The 14793-nt window shown below is 42.4% G+C and overlaps 1 protein-coding gene across 2 annotated transcripts in view; it reads left to right on the top strand.

Annotated features, from left to right (window-relative positions):
- The window catches only part of BICC1 (BicC family RNA binding protein 1), a 311914-nt gene extending 304443 nt beyond the window's left edge, over window positions 1-7471 (top strand). The window contains exons 21-22 of one of the 2 annotated variants that reach the window (XM_075534862.1): window positions 1234-1313; window positions 4887-5023. In XM_075534862.1, the coding sequence (XP_075390977.1) occupies window positions 1234-1289 (56 nt within the window). In that variant the 3' untranslated portion in view covers window positions 1290-1313; window positions 4887-5023. Of the gene's footprint in view, window positions 1-1233; window positions 1314-4886 lie in introns of both variants that reach the window. The other variant, XM_075534861.1, reaches the window with a different exon arrangement.
- The last annotated feature ends 7322 nt before the right edge of the window (window positions 7472-14793 follow it).

Below are 14793 nucleotides of genomic sequence, written 5' to 3'. Positions count from 1 at the left end.
CACAAGAGAGCAGTTTTTCAAGTTAACTTGTTTATCAGAAGTCTCAGCCTCAGGAGGCTGTTCCTAGACATAAATTAACTTGATGTAGTTTTACTTTCTTCTTTTATTAATTTGAAGAGGAAACTGATATGATAATAAAAATTTGATGCACCCTATTTTTATTGATAAAACATGCCTGTAGGCCAACACTTTTTATAATAAACAGAGAACTGTGAAGCCTTTCACTCGAGATTCGAGGCGTGTCAGTGATGGTGGAGTGGAAATGAAGTATGTTCTTTCTACACCGGTCCAATCTCAAACTTGTAAAGCCTTTAGCAACAAGCGGACATCCCTAACCACTGTCCCAGGATCTCGATGGGTCACCAGCAAGGATATTGTAGAAGAAGTTTAGAAAAAAACCTGTGGGTGGGGTGGGGAGGGGAGCAGTGAAAGTTGTGAGGGTAGGGAGGTAGACAAGGAGGGATTTTGAATCCTTTAAAAAGATTTTTTTACCCTACCATCATCATCCTCGGAGTTCTGCGGAGGTCATGTAATTACTGCTTCTGTAGACTGCCTCTCTCAGTGGGGTTCACAGGTCCTCTCGCTTTTAAGGGGTGTTAGAGACTTGGGATAAGATGCCTTATGAATGCTCTGCACAGCGTGAAGTATTTGATTACTTTAAGTTGATGTTGCCTTACTTTGTTGAGTGTGTTTGTTTGAAAATCATTTTCTCTGCAAGTAATAAATTCATATTGAGAAGCCCTTCAGCAAAAAGCTTCGTCCCCTATTCAGCTCACTGGATTGCACACACACACATTGGTAGCCTCAGACTAGTCCATTTCCAGGTAGTTGCAGGTCAACTGGGCAGCCTTGACTCACCTTGGCCTTGTGGTGAAACAGCTCGGTTAGACAGACTTTCTAAAAATGCCTTTTTATAATTTTGTAGGTTTTTAACTTACAATCAGAGTTGTTCTTTAATTGTGGTATTTTTTCCCCCAGGATTGGGACTGAACACATTTAGTTCAGAATTGGAGAAGGTGAAATTTATCTCTAGTAGAGATGAATTGGAGAACAATTTAAATTTTTTTAATCCAAATCCATATTTTTTTTTAATTCATGGATTTTTCTCATAGAACTCGAGGGATTGATTAGCTAAACGCACAGGGACTCAATAAGAGGAAGTTTAGCATCCTGCTGACAGGCACCTTGCCCCAGCCTCAGATAGATCTAACATTTCCCGACCTATTCTTTTAGTTTGTGACTCTGTTCAGATCCGCAACAAGATCCTGAGAGCTGCCAGGATTGTGTGAACCTTGGAATTTCAAAGAAAAAAGGTTGGTATTTTCCCAAACTATCCCTCAGGCTTCCTTAAAAAAAATCAGAGGAAAGTGTGTACTTTTTAGTTAAAAACCAACAAATCCCCAAAGCTCGTCTCTTCAGTAGAATTTGATCTTTGATAACCTTTCTATAAGGTTTACCGCTCTACTTCCCATTTGGGAATATGTACACATTTAGAATATATATATATATACACATACACACGTATATATATACACACACACACATACATTCTCTTAGAAACTGCATCTTTGGGGGATTACTGGATTCCCTCCTGATTATTTTCTAAGATCTAATTGGAGTAACTTTTCAGAATAAAATTTCCTTTAAACAAGCAAACACAAGGCTTGTCTTCAGTGGCCGGGACTGTTTCTGTGCGCTCAGTTGTGCATGTTATGTGGGGCAAATGATGTTCTGACTGTGGGCATGCCCTCTTGACTTGTGGACTGTCCCCCCAGGGGAATAGAGAAACCAAAGAAAGTGTCCTCCCTTGAAGGTGATTAAGAGCTGCTGAGCCTCTGTACTTAAAGGGATTCGTTTATTCTTAATTTTCTAGAAGTTAGCGTTAAAAGCTATTCCATCTGAATTTCTGAATGTTTGAAGTGCTTTTTGTCGGTTTGTTTTAACATCATTATATTGAAGCTGTAGATGGAATGCCGTCACTACTGTTTCAAAAGGAATTTGAAACAAAAGCTGGCTGTCTGCTGCCTGCACGGGCCTCTGGCCTGAAAAGAAGGTGTATTCCGTGCCTCTTGAGAACCTTTAAACCCAGTTACCACTTACACAAGAACCAGGAGTTGCACTTCATATACAGCAAAACTCTGGTACCTGCATACTGGGGCGTTCTGAATCCTCACATCTGTGCCACCCAGTCTGCCGTGGTGGTCTATGTCCATCTGATGGCTCAGTCCAGCCAGTGCCCAGGCGTCAGGAGGAGGGGTGGGATTTCAGCCCTATCACTTAATAGCAGTGTGGTCTTGGGCTTACTGTGTTGACACTAAAACTCAGCTTTATTGTCTATAGAATGGAAATGATCATTACATTTACCAAAAACCAAATCCACTGCCATCAATAGAAACTTTTTAGGACAGAAATAGAACTGTGCCTTAGGGTTTCTGAGAGAGTAAGCCTTTTTGGGAACTGGCAGTCCCACCTTTCTTCCCACAGCTGGTGGATTTGAACTGTGAACTTGTGGCTAGCAGCCTAACCCAGAGCACCACCAGTGCTGCTTAAACCAAAACCAAACCAAACTTGCTGTCCTTGAGTCAATTCTGACTCATAGTGCCCCTGTAGGACAAGATCGAACTACCCCTGTGGGTTTCCAAGAGGGTGACTCTTCATGGGAGTAGAAAGCCTCATCTTACAACCGTAGAGCAGGTGGTGGTTTTGAACTGCTGACCTTGAAGTTAGCAACCCAGTGCAGGACCACTACACCACTAGGGCTCCTTAATATTGCTTAAGGTGGAATTAAGTAGAATAAAATGGAAGTAAGGTGCTTGCCATGTGGTCAGTTCTAATAGATAAACATTTCTCTTCTAAGTCTTGCATGTGAGCCAAAGAGAGATGGCCCCACAGTTGATTTGCTCCTGGAGAGCAGGCATCTGTCTGCATTTGGGACTCCATAGGGTGAAATATTGAAGAGTATTGGTTCATGTTACATGGCCTGCCTTAGCCACCATGGCCATGGCATCCTTTGGGGGTCTGTGTTCTTATCCTCAGCCTTACCTTTCACACTTCATTTTCTTATCTAGCTGCTGCTTTACCTAAAGCAGAACCTGGCCACAGCTGACAGGGTTACTACACTCACCTCAAATTTCCTTGAGTTTTTGTGAGCAGTGGCATAGTGGGCTATTTTTGGGGCTGCTAACTGAAAGGCCAGTAGTTCAAAACCAACCACCAGCCCTTCTGAGGGAGAAAGATGAGCATTTCCAATCCCCCAACAAATTAAAGTCTTGGCAGTCCACAGGAGTAGTCCTGCCCTGTCCTGTGAGGTTGCTATGAGTCAGACTTGACTCGATGGCAGCGAGTTTGGTTTTCTGGGATGGTTGAAGAAGTTCTGAGATAAGCATAAGGCATTGACGCACGCATCCACCCCCAAAACCTTTAAGTGACTCAATTTTTTAATCCCTTTCATCAATTTGGAGGGAGCCGTGGTGCCACCGAAATAAGTGCCCTGCTGCCCACTGCTAACTGAAAGGTGGGTATTTCAAACCCACACGCTGGTCTCCTGGAGAGAAGCCCCGAAGAGGCACATCCGTAAGGATCATAGTTGGTGAGGCCGTTGTCCTGCGTGCTGTAGTTCGCTGTGAGTTACAGTCCGTTCAAGGGCACACAATAACAACGGTCTATTTGAAGGTGACCATGTTTGAAGATACATGCATTTGGAGACTTTCAGAAACTTTGGTTTCCAAAATCTGCCTAGTCTATTTATTTTATACGAGTCATTGAATGAGTTAACATCAGAATAAAATAAATAGTTAGGTCAGCTTGATTCAAGGGCTTGCGGGCGTTGTCTAATCATAATAGAAATTGAATGTTGGATTACCTTCCAAACTCTGGGTTAATAATTTTTCAGTAAGCAAAGGGCATGAACTGAACAGTCCTTTTAAGTGTTTGGGTTCCTTTAAAATTAATATTGAGACCTTTCCATTTTTTCCCTTGAAATTTTGGAATATGGTTATTTTCAGGCATCTGTTCCCCAAACTTGCTCTTTCTACTAAGTTGATATTTGATGTAAAAAATGCTACTAATATGATTTCTCCTAGAACTATTCTGACTGAAGCGGTGTAGGCCCCATCTGTTGGCCTGGCTGCATTTCAGAATCTTCCTCAGTTAGCCTTGTAATTAGATGTGGAATCTTATGTTCATGCCTGACCTCTGTAGCTTAATGATTGATATGTGTTTGACCCGGATGAGTTCAAAAGCCGTAATGATTTTCTGTGCCATTCTGTGCAACACCTTGTCTCATGTTCCTTTCAAACACGCTTCTCTTGTGCCCACTGGCCTCAGATGTGGCTTTTGGGGCACATGGGGAAACCTTTGTGGCTCTGGAGTTTAGAAGGTCCAGAAGATGACATATCCACCAGATAGTTTAAAAACTGCAATTAAATATGTTTCCTTCCCTTGGATTTCTAGGCTACCAGTATATACCAATTGCTGATTATATACCAGTATATAGCCAGCCAGAGCTGGCTCGGACTCGCTGCAACCCTCTGCGTATAGGAGTAGGGTTTGCAGTGGTCAGGTTTGAGGAGTTGAGTTCCAGGCCTTTCTTCCAAGGTGCTCCTGGGTGGAGTCAAACCTCCAACCTTCAGCTATCAGCTAAGTGCACCGCCCAGGGACGCAGCTACGCTACCTGTTATATCAGACTCCCTAACAGTTTTGAACTGTCATGACTGTCACCTTACATGTTTGCCTTTTGCTCCCAGATTTTGACTCTCCCCCACCCCCCAAAAAATAAACACCCCCAAACCCTGCCACGCCACAATTTTCAGAGCTCTGGTGCCATGTCCTGAATAAGGTAGAACTTCTTCACTGAGTTTTGAACGATTGTCTTTGTCTCTCTCTAGAACTCAACAAAAACCGAAGAAAGCTTTTCGAACCGCCAAATGCACGCGCTGCTTTCCTGGAAGGCGGAGCGAGCGGGAGGCTGCCCCGGCAGTACCACTCCGACATGGCTAGTGTCAGTGGCCGCTGGTAGCAGTACACACGGGCCACACGCCCGCCAACCAACCGCCCAGCTGGACCCCGGAGACCTGTGCCCAGACTTCACCGCACACCGTCCTCAGCACTCGGGTGTCTGGTATCAGGACCAAAGCATCTTATTCACACCTGTACCTTGTGCCAAAAAGGAGGGAAAGAGAGAAGATGTTCCCCTATCATTGTACAGAACACCAAATGTCGCTTACTTTTTTTTTTAATGGCAAGTGGACAGAATTTGTAATAGAATGATAGTGCTTCTTCTTCTTTTTTATTTTTATTTACCTATATAATGTATGCACTGATTTTTTTTCTTAAAATGAAGGATAATTTGGGATGCCAGAAAGCACAGAAGTTCTTTTTTATTTGATTGTTTTGATTTGGTATTTTTGTTTTTGGTTTTGTTTCTTTGTTTTAAATAATCAGAGACGTTTCTGGTACGGCTTTAAAGTAATGATTGCGGTCTTAGCACTTTACATGTTCCGATTTCTTGTCCTGTGGAAATTGTCTCTCTCTCATTTTTACGTCACCTGATGTGTTGGTACAAATCAAAGGTAGTTGCCTTTCTTCTAACTGCACCAAATGTGTATTTGAAATGGTACTGGACATTCGCTTCTGGGTAGACCGTGACTATGGGAAGCGAAAGTGACTTCCACACGGTTGTGGACCAACTCTGTTCATTTATGTCATCACCCAATAGAAACACTTTGATATGAACGGAATTTCCTGTAAACAGGTGCGAAGGAAGACCAAATGGACTCTGCGATATTAACCCTCTGCAGTCATCATATGTAGCTGCTGCCTGTATTGCTAAGAAAAAAATTTTAATGGTTGTCTAAAAGCAAAGGACTATTTTTAGTATACTGCCACTAAAGGACATTTATTTATATCAAACTTTTATTTTTAAATACTATAAGCATACATTACATAACTGATTAAATTGATATCTACTAGAGATTTATGGTAAAGAATGGACGGCATTCAATTACTAGAGCCCCAGATTGTCACTTTATTTAAAACGACAAATAATCATTTGACGAGACAGCACTGCTGCCGGTATGAGGAGAAGCCGATTACAGCCCTTATCATGTGCACATTAATTGTGCTCTGTGTGAGTCCAGGGCTTCCTGAAAACCGCACGTGTCTGCTTTAGGTAGACTAGTGTCTGTCAAAAGTGGAAAGGCTATATGGACATCACTAGGGTGACAGCTTATAATGATGTTATAAGGTTTTGACGGGGGCTGGGGGAAAGACTGGTTTCTAAGAGTAGACTCATTGGTCCAATCCTATACTGTGAAATTCCAAGAAATTGGGCAACGTTGTTTCCTGAATCTTTTCAGACATCTTGTGATGGATTTATGAAGGGTTTTCAATCCATGAAAAAAATCACCAAGTGCCTCTTTTTATCAAAGCAATATTATCCCCCAGTAAGTTAATTTTGTTAGAAAACTTTCCCATAGGAGATGTTATGAATTACCTGTACTGTAATGTCTTATTTATGTTCGGTATTCGAGACTGTGTACCTGGACATAAACTACTCTCGTATGCTCTCAGCAGAAGGCATCCAATAGGCATGTACAACCATTGGGGATTTCTATACCCATGTGTAATAAATTCTTGCCTGGCATGTTTCCATGGATAAATGTTACCATTAAGGCAACACTAAGAGTTGAAAAGGTATTTTGCACACAGACAAAAATAGGTTTGGTTATATTAAAGGCATAGTCAGGGGGACTGTCATAAAATTATCAATCAGAAGTTTCCCAATCCTAAATTGTATCTGCTTCTACGGTGGAGCCAAATCTCTCCCTTTGCAAGCACAAAGCAATCAACTGTTGCATATTAGTGATCACATGGCGCTCCCTGCCTTATGGCGATAGTATGAATCCATCCGTCACACAGGGTAAGAGTTCAGCACAAGGTGAGAATTCTGCATTGGCTGCCTGGTCAACATCGTGAAACTATTTTCCTAACTCTCCGCCCTGCATGTGCATTGGGAGGGCGAGGGAAAGAATAGGCAGGATTGAATTGAGATACGTATGAACAGTGCTTCGAGACAATCTACGCCAAAGAGAAAATTGCCCCAATTAATCTCAATTAAAATAGGGTGACTACAAAGAAGCAAAAACACTGGAAATTACTTTTTTCGCTTTCTCTGGATGCAGCGAAGGGAATATGACACTAGAGCACGGTGTTGTCAGTGCTATTTGACGCACAACATATTCGGAACATTTGAGTAAATGGTAGATTTCAATCAAACTGTGCCTTAATAGTGACCAGTTATCTGTAAATAGAGAACAGATACAGATTGTATTTTTTGTGTGTGGGTTTTTATCCTGTTAGTTATTTTTCTTGCTGTTTTTTTTTTTGTTTTTGTAATGAAAGATGGAACCGAAACATTGAAAATGGGAATTTTTTCTAATCAATTGTTACATAAAGAAATAAATTTATATAACCCCTTTGTATTGCCCTTGCTAGATGAAACGTGTCTCTCTTTCTTTAAGCCTCTACACATAAAACTCGATGTCTTTGTTTTCCAAGACAAGTTACTCTTTGTTGATTTTGCGATTTCAGCAGAGTGGAGAGAGGTGCCTGTAGTGCATTTGAATAGGTACCTCTGCCCTGTGGTTCTCCTTGACAGCCTTCATTTTCAATCTGAAGCGAAGGCACTTGATTTTAGCCAGGGAATCCAGGATTAGTAATCCATCATTGGTTTTGTGGCCACTCGTAAGTGTGTATACACGCGCGCGCGCGCACACGCGCACACACACGCGCGCAACATCTCCAGACAGCCTCTCATTCTTTCTTGGTGCAGACTCAAGGCTGTGACTGCTTTCAGTCATCTCTCAGCAGAGGCGCTCCGTGCTGACCAAGCCAGGCTTTCCGATTCTGAGGACACTGATAACTATAATATTAGTGCTTGGATTTATCCTACTCTCAAAGCCTTGCCCCCCACTCACTGTGCTCCCAGGAATCTCTGTGTGAATTATTGGTGCTAGTATTTCTGAAAAACGGTTTCTGACAGGAACGTGCATTTGATCACTGTCTCACATGTGAGCCCAGTATTCAATGATCTAATCCACTCACACAATGACATGCATATTTAATGACTGTTTATTAAATATCATCATGACGGTAGATGAGGCAAATAGGCACTCAAATGCTAACCGAAATGTTGCAGATTAGAGTCCACAGAGACTTACCTTGGAAGAAAGGCCTGGAGATCGACTTCTGAAAAAAAAATCAACCTTGAGACTCCTATGGCTCCCGGCTCTACTCCACACCCCATGAGCGGAACCAACTGGCTGGCGACTAGCTTGGGCTTGAGCTTGGTAGTAGGTGTCGGTGCCATCCTTGGGAGGGTGCTCTTAGAGAGCAGTAAAGGATATTCCAAGAATGCAGTAAAACAGACATTGTTCTAGACACAGCAGTGAATAACAAAAAACACTTGCCCCCAGTGAGTTTACATGGAGTTTATATTAGAGAAACATGGAGCCAATGAGGAAGGGCTAATGAATTGCCTGTTTTCATATAGAAGATTACCAAGGAAACTGGTGGGTCCTGTCGAAAACCTGCTTTGGTAATACAACTGAAAGTGCCCATCATAAAAATAGACATCTGCTTTCAAAGGCAAAATTACATGACCTTCCTCACATCTTCTTTTCCTCCTGTCTGGTTACTACTTTCTATAGGTTTAACCACATTTCAAAGCCAAGGGGTTATGCTTCAAACCCTATAGTTATGCCCTATAAAAATACTTAGGGACCCCCTTAGATTTGACTGCAAATGACTGCATTTTATAAATCAAGCTTACCTGGAGAGGTAAGGAGCTCTAGGATCCCTGGTGTAGAGTAGAAAAAGAAATTCATAGACACACGTGTTTATAGACAAGAGCAATTGAATATTGAGAAAATGTCCCAACCCAGTCCAGATTAAGTCCATAAGTCCAATATTAACCCATATGTCTGATACCAATCTATAAAGTCCTCTTCAGACTCATGAAATACATGCAATGATGCCAAATACAGGAGGATCACAGGCCAGTGGGTTGGAAGACTGGTGGATCCAGTGGTGGTGTAAGCATCTCGGCACTAGCAGGGGTCTCTATGTGACTTTTCCGGCAACAGAGGTCTAGTTACATCAGTGTAGCTCCATGTGGCTTCTCCTGCTCCCAGGGCATAGCACCATGTGTCTTGTCAGTGGAGCATCTCTCAGGGAGTGAGCATTGTCAATAAAGAGAATCTGTTTCTCACCCCCAAGAATTCTCAGAAGGCCGTGCCTACACAGAGGCCTCATTGGCTATGATCCGATTGACAGACTAGACTCCACCCCTTCAGTCTTAATCCTCTCAAGTCCCAAATTGACACCAGATTATGTAACTACCACACCCGGTCATGCAGCAATTCAAGCACTTGACGGCTACCCCAAAGCCCAGTGGTTTGCACTCTCTAAACCGCCCTGTGAAAAAAGGTGGAACAGCATTTTTAAAGGTTTATGCCTTAATCTTTTAGACACCATTATGGCCTTATGTTGGTGGTTTCCCTCATCTGGATGTTTGTCTTTGCCCCACCTAGTTCTAAAAAGGTCTCTCTATAAAAAGATTTACACCCCTGGAAAAGCTCCACTGTGTCCTACAAGATGGTTAATATTCTGAATCCACTCAGTGTGAGTGGTTTGGGTTTGGGTGAGAAGATGCTCTAAGAATGCAGTCAAATGTGGACATTGATTCCAAAGAAGACCCCCCCACCAAATATTCAATGAATAGTGTACTCAGCAAAGGTATTCATAAAGAGGACAATCCTCAAATGACTTGGCAAGGGGATGTCCCTCCACTGGGTATGTAAATCCTGACATTTATAGTTTAGTTCAGAATTTATTTTATCTTATACACTTATTAAAGAACATGACCAACTTTGGGTAATAAAATTATTTTTATATTTTTTATGATAGAATTGAAAATAATTAAAGGAGCCATGATTCTGTTTTCCTTACCATCTCAATCCTGCTCAGTTAGACTCCTTTCCTGCCCTGGATCCAACTTTCAGATAACCACCATGGAGCCACTGTGAGAGGTGAAAAGATTGGAATTTGGGGGTTGACAAGCATGGATTTAAACCTTACCTCAGAACAATTTCTCTGTGTCTCAAAACCCTCATCTGTAAAGTGGAATCATACATTCTGAGACATTTCCTAGAATTGTTGAGAGTCAAGAGCGACGATTCTCAACCTGTGGGTTGCGACCCTTTTGGAGGTCGAACGACCCTTTCACAGGGGTTGCCCGATTCATCACAGTAGCAAAATTAGTTAGAAAGAAGCAACGAAAATAATTTTATGCTTGGGGGGGTCACCACAACTTGAGGGACTGTATGATAGGTTCATGGCATTGAGAACCACTGGTCTAGAGGAAGAAGGGTGGAAATTGTCCTTCTAGGACAGGGCCCTTAGTAATCAATGAGTCATTTGTAAAATAAAATCAGTTGCTCTGATGTTGACCCTGACTCCTGCTGTCTCTGATGTGTCAGTATGTCACCGGGCTCCAGAAGACTTTTAACGGCACCACTGGGTGGACTAGAACCTCTATCGCTATGGTGTGAGGCCGCTGAAGCACGTGGACTGTGTGGCATCATGGACTCCACAGCAGCGACTGGTGTGAACTGGTTTGACTTTCACTGATGAGACTTCTCCTTGCCCTTTGAGGCATCTCCTCGACGTAGTATCTCTTCCTCCTGCCTTACAAGGAAGGAACACATTTCCTGATGTTTATTCATTCAGAACAACAACGAATAAACCAAACCCCCCAGTCAGCATGCCCATTCCAGCGCATAGCAGCTCCATCGCACTTGGTCATTAGGAAGACAGACACTCCTTGGAAACCTACCTCCTGACTGCTTCAGTCTGAAAACTTTTCTGAGGTTAGTCAAGGTCAAGGGACTCACACTTAGTATAAAAATGACTCCTTTCTGTGTTCTTTTTTGTTTTGTTTTTTAATTGAAAATATGTTTCATTCTTTTAAAAACGGATTCCCCAGAGTATTTCTTTATCACAGGGTTCTCCATATTGGTGGAGAGAGTTAGCAACTAATTCTAAAGTTCCTGTCCATTGTAGCTAACGGCCGTGGTCCCTAGGAGTTCTCTAATTGCTTCAGGTAGGATTTGTTTTCCCCTCCCAAGATCACCTGACTCTATTCCTGGGTTTCTTATCATCTCACATTTTCTTTCCTTTCTCCCCATCACCACACTGGGACTTAATCCCAATTCTCGGGTCAGCATTGTCTAAACTTTTCAGAAGAGACATGTGCCTGCCATTGGGCTGTGTTCAGTTGTTTGCCTCTTTACAAAGGGGACTGAGTTAGCTAATAGTGCACTTTTCTGACCGACCCTGGCCAGGACACTTCAAAAACACTTCATCAAGGATTTTACATTTTTGTTGCTTTTCAAAAATACGTGGCCTCAGTCTGAAAGGAGGCGAATGGCGCTTGAAGCTCCCTGTCTCAAGGGTTCGGCTGTGAATGTGTTTGGAACAGATTTGGGGATTTGGATTCTGCATCTGACTTTGGAGGCAGAGTTTCAGTGTGGGAACCCAAAGCCCTTTAGGAAAAGATTACAGTCACCGAAATGTTTCCATAATAGAATGCTTGGATGGGTTTCGAGAGGAAAAAGTAGTTCGATGATTTGGTGTGTGTGGCCCTTTAGTTCAAGGCCAGAGAAAACAAATGACTGTGAACCCACTGTCTTCAGAGCTTCCTAAACCCTCACATTAGGACTGTGGGAACTGCGCATTCAGGGACGTTAGCCAAACACCTAAAAAACCATTGATGTTCAAACAAAATTTTCACTGAAGCACAATTGACTCTTTGTCCAGTGGCTGATGCAATTGGATGCACAGTCACCGTGGAATAAAGTTTTCCACCACTATAAATTTGGTGGTGTGGGTGGGAGACATTTCCTGCTGTGTTTCTCCCTTTGCCAGAATGTTAAACCAGCATTTCACAGCAGCCAAATGAAGTTCCCCTGCATAACCTCTTCCCATTGGCTAAAAAATACCCACATGGAAAGGCGTGTTAACTTTTGTTTCACAACTACGAGTTAAATTTCCGAATGAGGGAAGGACAGTCTCCCTTATTGCTCTCTTCGTATATTTACACACCTTGAAAACACACAGAAATACTTCAGTGTATTTATCAGAAAATCGTGAGGGTATGATAGGACTTTAAGAAAAGTTACAGCTTTATCTGCAGGATAGTACGTTTCAAATCAGGCTTTCAAAACCAATGTGGATGTTGTTACAGAACTGACCTTCTTTTGAAGCCGTTTTATTGACGTGCAATCCACGTATGACCCAAGTCAATAGTTTAACTATATTTGAGTTGTGCGTTCATCACCCCCCTCCGTTTTAGAACATTGTCTTCATTCTGTTTCCATTAATATGAGCTCCTAGTTTACCCTTAACATCTGCGGTCACAACCCAAGAAATGATTAATCTCGCTGTTGTTTCTTTATCTGTTTATAGGTAAAGAAATGATGGAAACAAAAATATCAAATTAACAAGACAGAAAAGCATCAAGATAGCAGGAAGTAATAAAAACTGGAACCTTTTAAAATGAGTCCACAGGTGTTCGATTTTAACCTAACTGTATCTGCAGCAATCCCCTTTCCATTGCACTCCATCTGGAGACAAGGTGGTTCGTATACCTAGTAAACAGACGGAGGAAATGCAAAGGAAGCTTAGTTCATGTGGGGCTCTGTGAGTGATTTGGGGGCTTTCACTGTCATCCATGGGCTTCTGAAAACTGGGTGCTCAGAGTTTAAGCTCTGATGCAGCCTTCCCCTTTGATTTCAGATTTTCATTGTTAATAATAATTTGATCACACTGGCTGGTGAGCTTCTTCTATGCTAACTGATCTGACATCTCACTTAGACATCTGCTCATCTTTTTAAAAAAAATCATTTTATTGGGGGCTCTTATCACAACCCATACATACAGCCATTGTGTCAAGCACATTGTACATTTGTTGCCATCATCATTCTCAGAACATTTGCTTTCTACTTGCGTCCCTGGTATCAGCTTCTCATTTTTCCCTTCCTTACCCACTCGCCACTCTCTCATGAACTCTTGATAATTTGTGAATTATTATTTTGTCATATTATACACTGTCTGATGTGTCCCTTCACCCACTTTTCTGTTGTCCATCCCCCAGGGAGGAGGTTATATGTAGATCCTTGTAATTGGTTCCACTTTCTAACCCTTTTTCCCTCCACCCTCCTGGTATCGCCACTCTCACCACTGGTCCTGTAGGGATCATGTGCCCTGGATTCCCTGTGTTTCCAGTTCCTATCTGTACCAGTGTACATCCTCTGGTCCAGCCGGATTTATAAGGTAGAATTGGGATCATGATAGTAGGGGAAGGAAGCATTCAAGAACTAAGAGGAAAATTGTATGTTTCATCGTTGCTACCCTGCACCCTGACTGGCTCATCTCCTCCCCGCCACCCTTATGTAAGGCAATGTTCAGTTACCTACAGATGGGCTTTGGGTCCCCAATGTGCACTCCCCCTCATTCACAAAGATATGATTCTTTGTTTTTTGATGCCTGATACCTGATCCCTTTGAGACTTCGCGATCACACAGGCTGGTGTGTTCTTCCATGTGGGCTTTGTTGCTTCTGAACTAGATGGCTGCTTGTTTACCTTCAAGCCTTTAAGACTCAAGACACTATTTCTTTTCATAGGCACCATCAGCTTTCTTCACTGCATTTGCTTATGCACCCATTTGTCTTTAGCAATTGTGTGGGGAAGGGGAGCATCATGGAATGCCAATATAATAGAACAAAGTATTCTTGCATTGAGGGAGTGCTGCAGAGTCCATCTACTACCTTAATACTAAACCTATAGACGTCTGCTTATCTTAAGGCAAACACTTTGCTATAGCACTCAGATCTTCAGTGATCACTTCACGGGGGCAAGTATTGAGAAGGCCACACCATGATAATTCATTGTACTTGTATTAGGGTTTATGATTAGATGGGAGTTCAAAATCCATTCATCTTTCCATGGTTTATATATTTCCCGGTCCACTTTAGAAAGCATGATCAGTTTAAAGAACTGAATATTTTAAAGGCTAACTATCAGAGACCATAGAATTGAGCTATGATATAAAATATTATTTATTTCCTATGTTTGCTGTATTTTTCATATGGATATAAGTGTTTGGAATGTCTGTATGGAAAGTGGATCCATTACTTTCTGACCACACTCTAATCAAGGCATATTCATATGCCTCCTTTATTCCTTAAGCAGGAGCTTTGGCAGTACTGTGGGGTCAGCATCGGTCTGCAAGTAGCAAACTCCGCCATGCTGACCCCTAGCCACTCCACAGGAGCAAGGTGAGGCGATGCGCCTCCACAAAGATGTACAGCCTCTGACACCCTCATAGGGCTGCCGTGAATACAAATCCACCAGCGTGATCAGGCTTTCATTTAAGGTGGGCAAGACAAGTGAAAGAAATGTAAAGTATTGCTTTTGGTGCCTGATTGTATGTCTGCCCTCTATCTTCGTTCCATTGGAAGCATTCTTGGTCTCTGTCACTTTTCAATGACAATTAAATTGGGTAAGTGCTGTCAAGTCCACTTCAACTCACAGTGTCCCCGTGTGCAGTTCAGTCAAACATTGCCCATCGGAGCACCATCTTCCTACTCGTTGCAGCCACTGTGTCACTCCATCTTACTGAAGGCCTTCCTGAGCATGATGTCTTTTCCCCATGATCGCAGGTCCAAGTACCT

Source organism: Tenrec ecaudatus, chromosome 16 (genome assembly GCF_050624435.1).
Source record: "Tenrec ecaudatus isolate mTenEca1 chromosome 16, mTenEca1.hap1, whole genome shotgun sequence".
Taxonomy (NCBI): Eukaryota; Metazoa; Chordata; class Mammalia; order Afrosoricida; family Tenrecidae; genus Tenrec; species Tenrec ecaudatus.
This window is presented reverse-complemented; position numbering and strand designations above follow the sequence as displayed.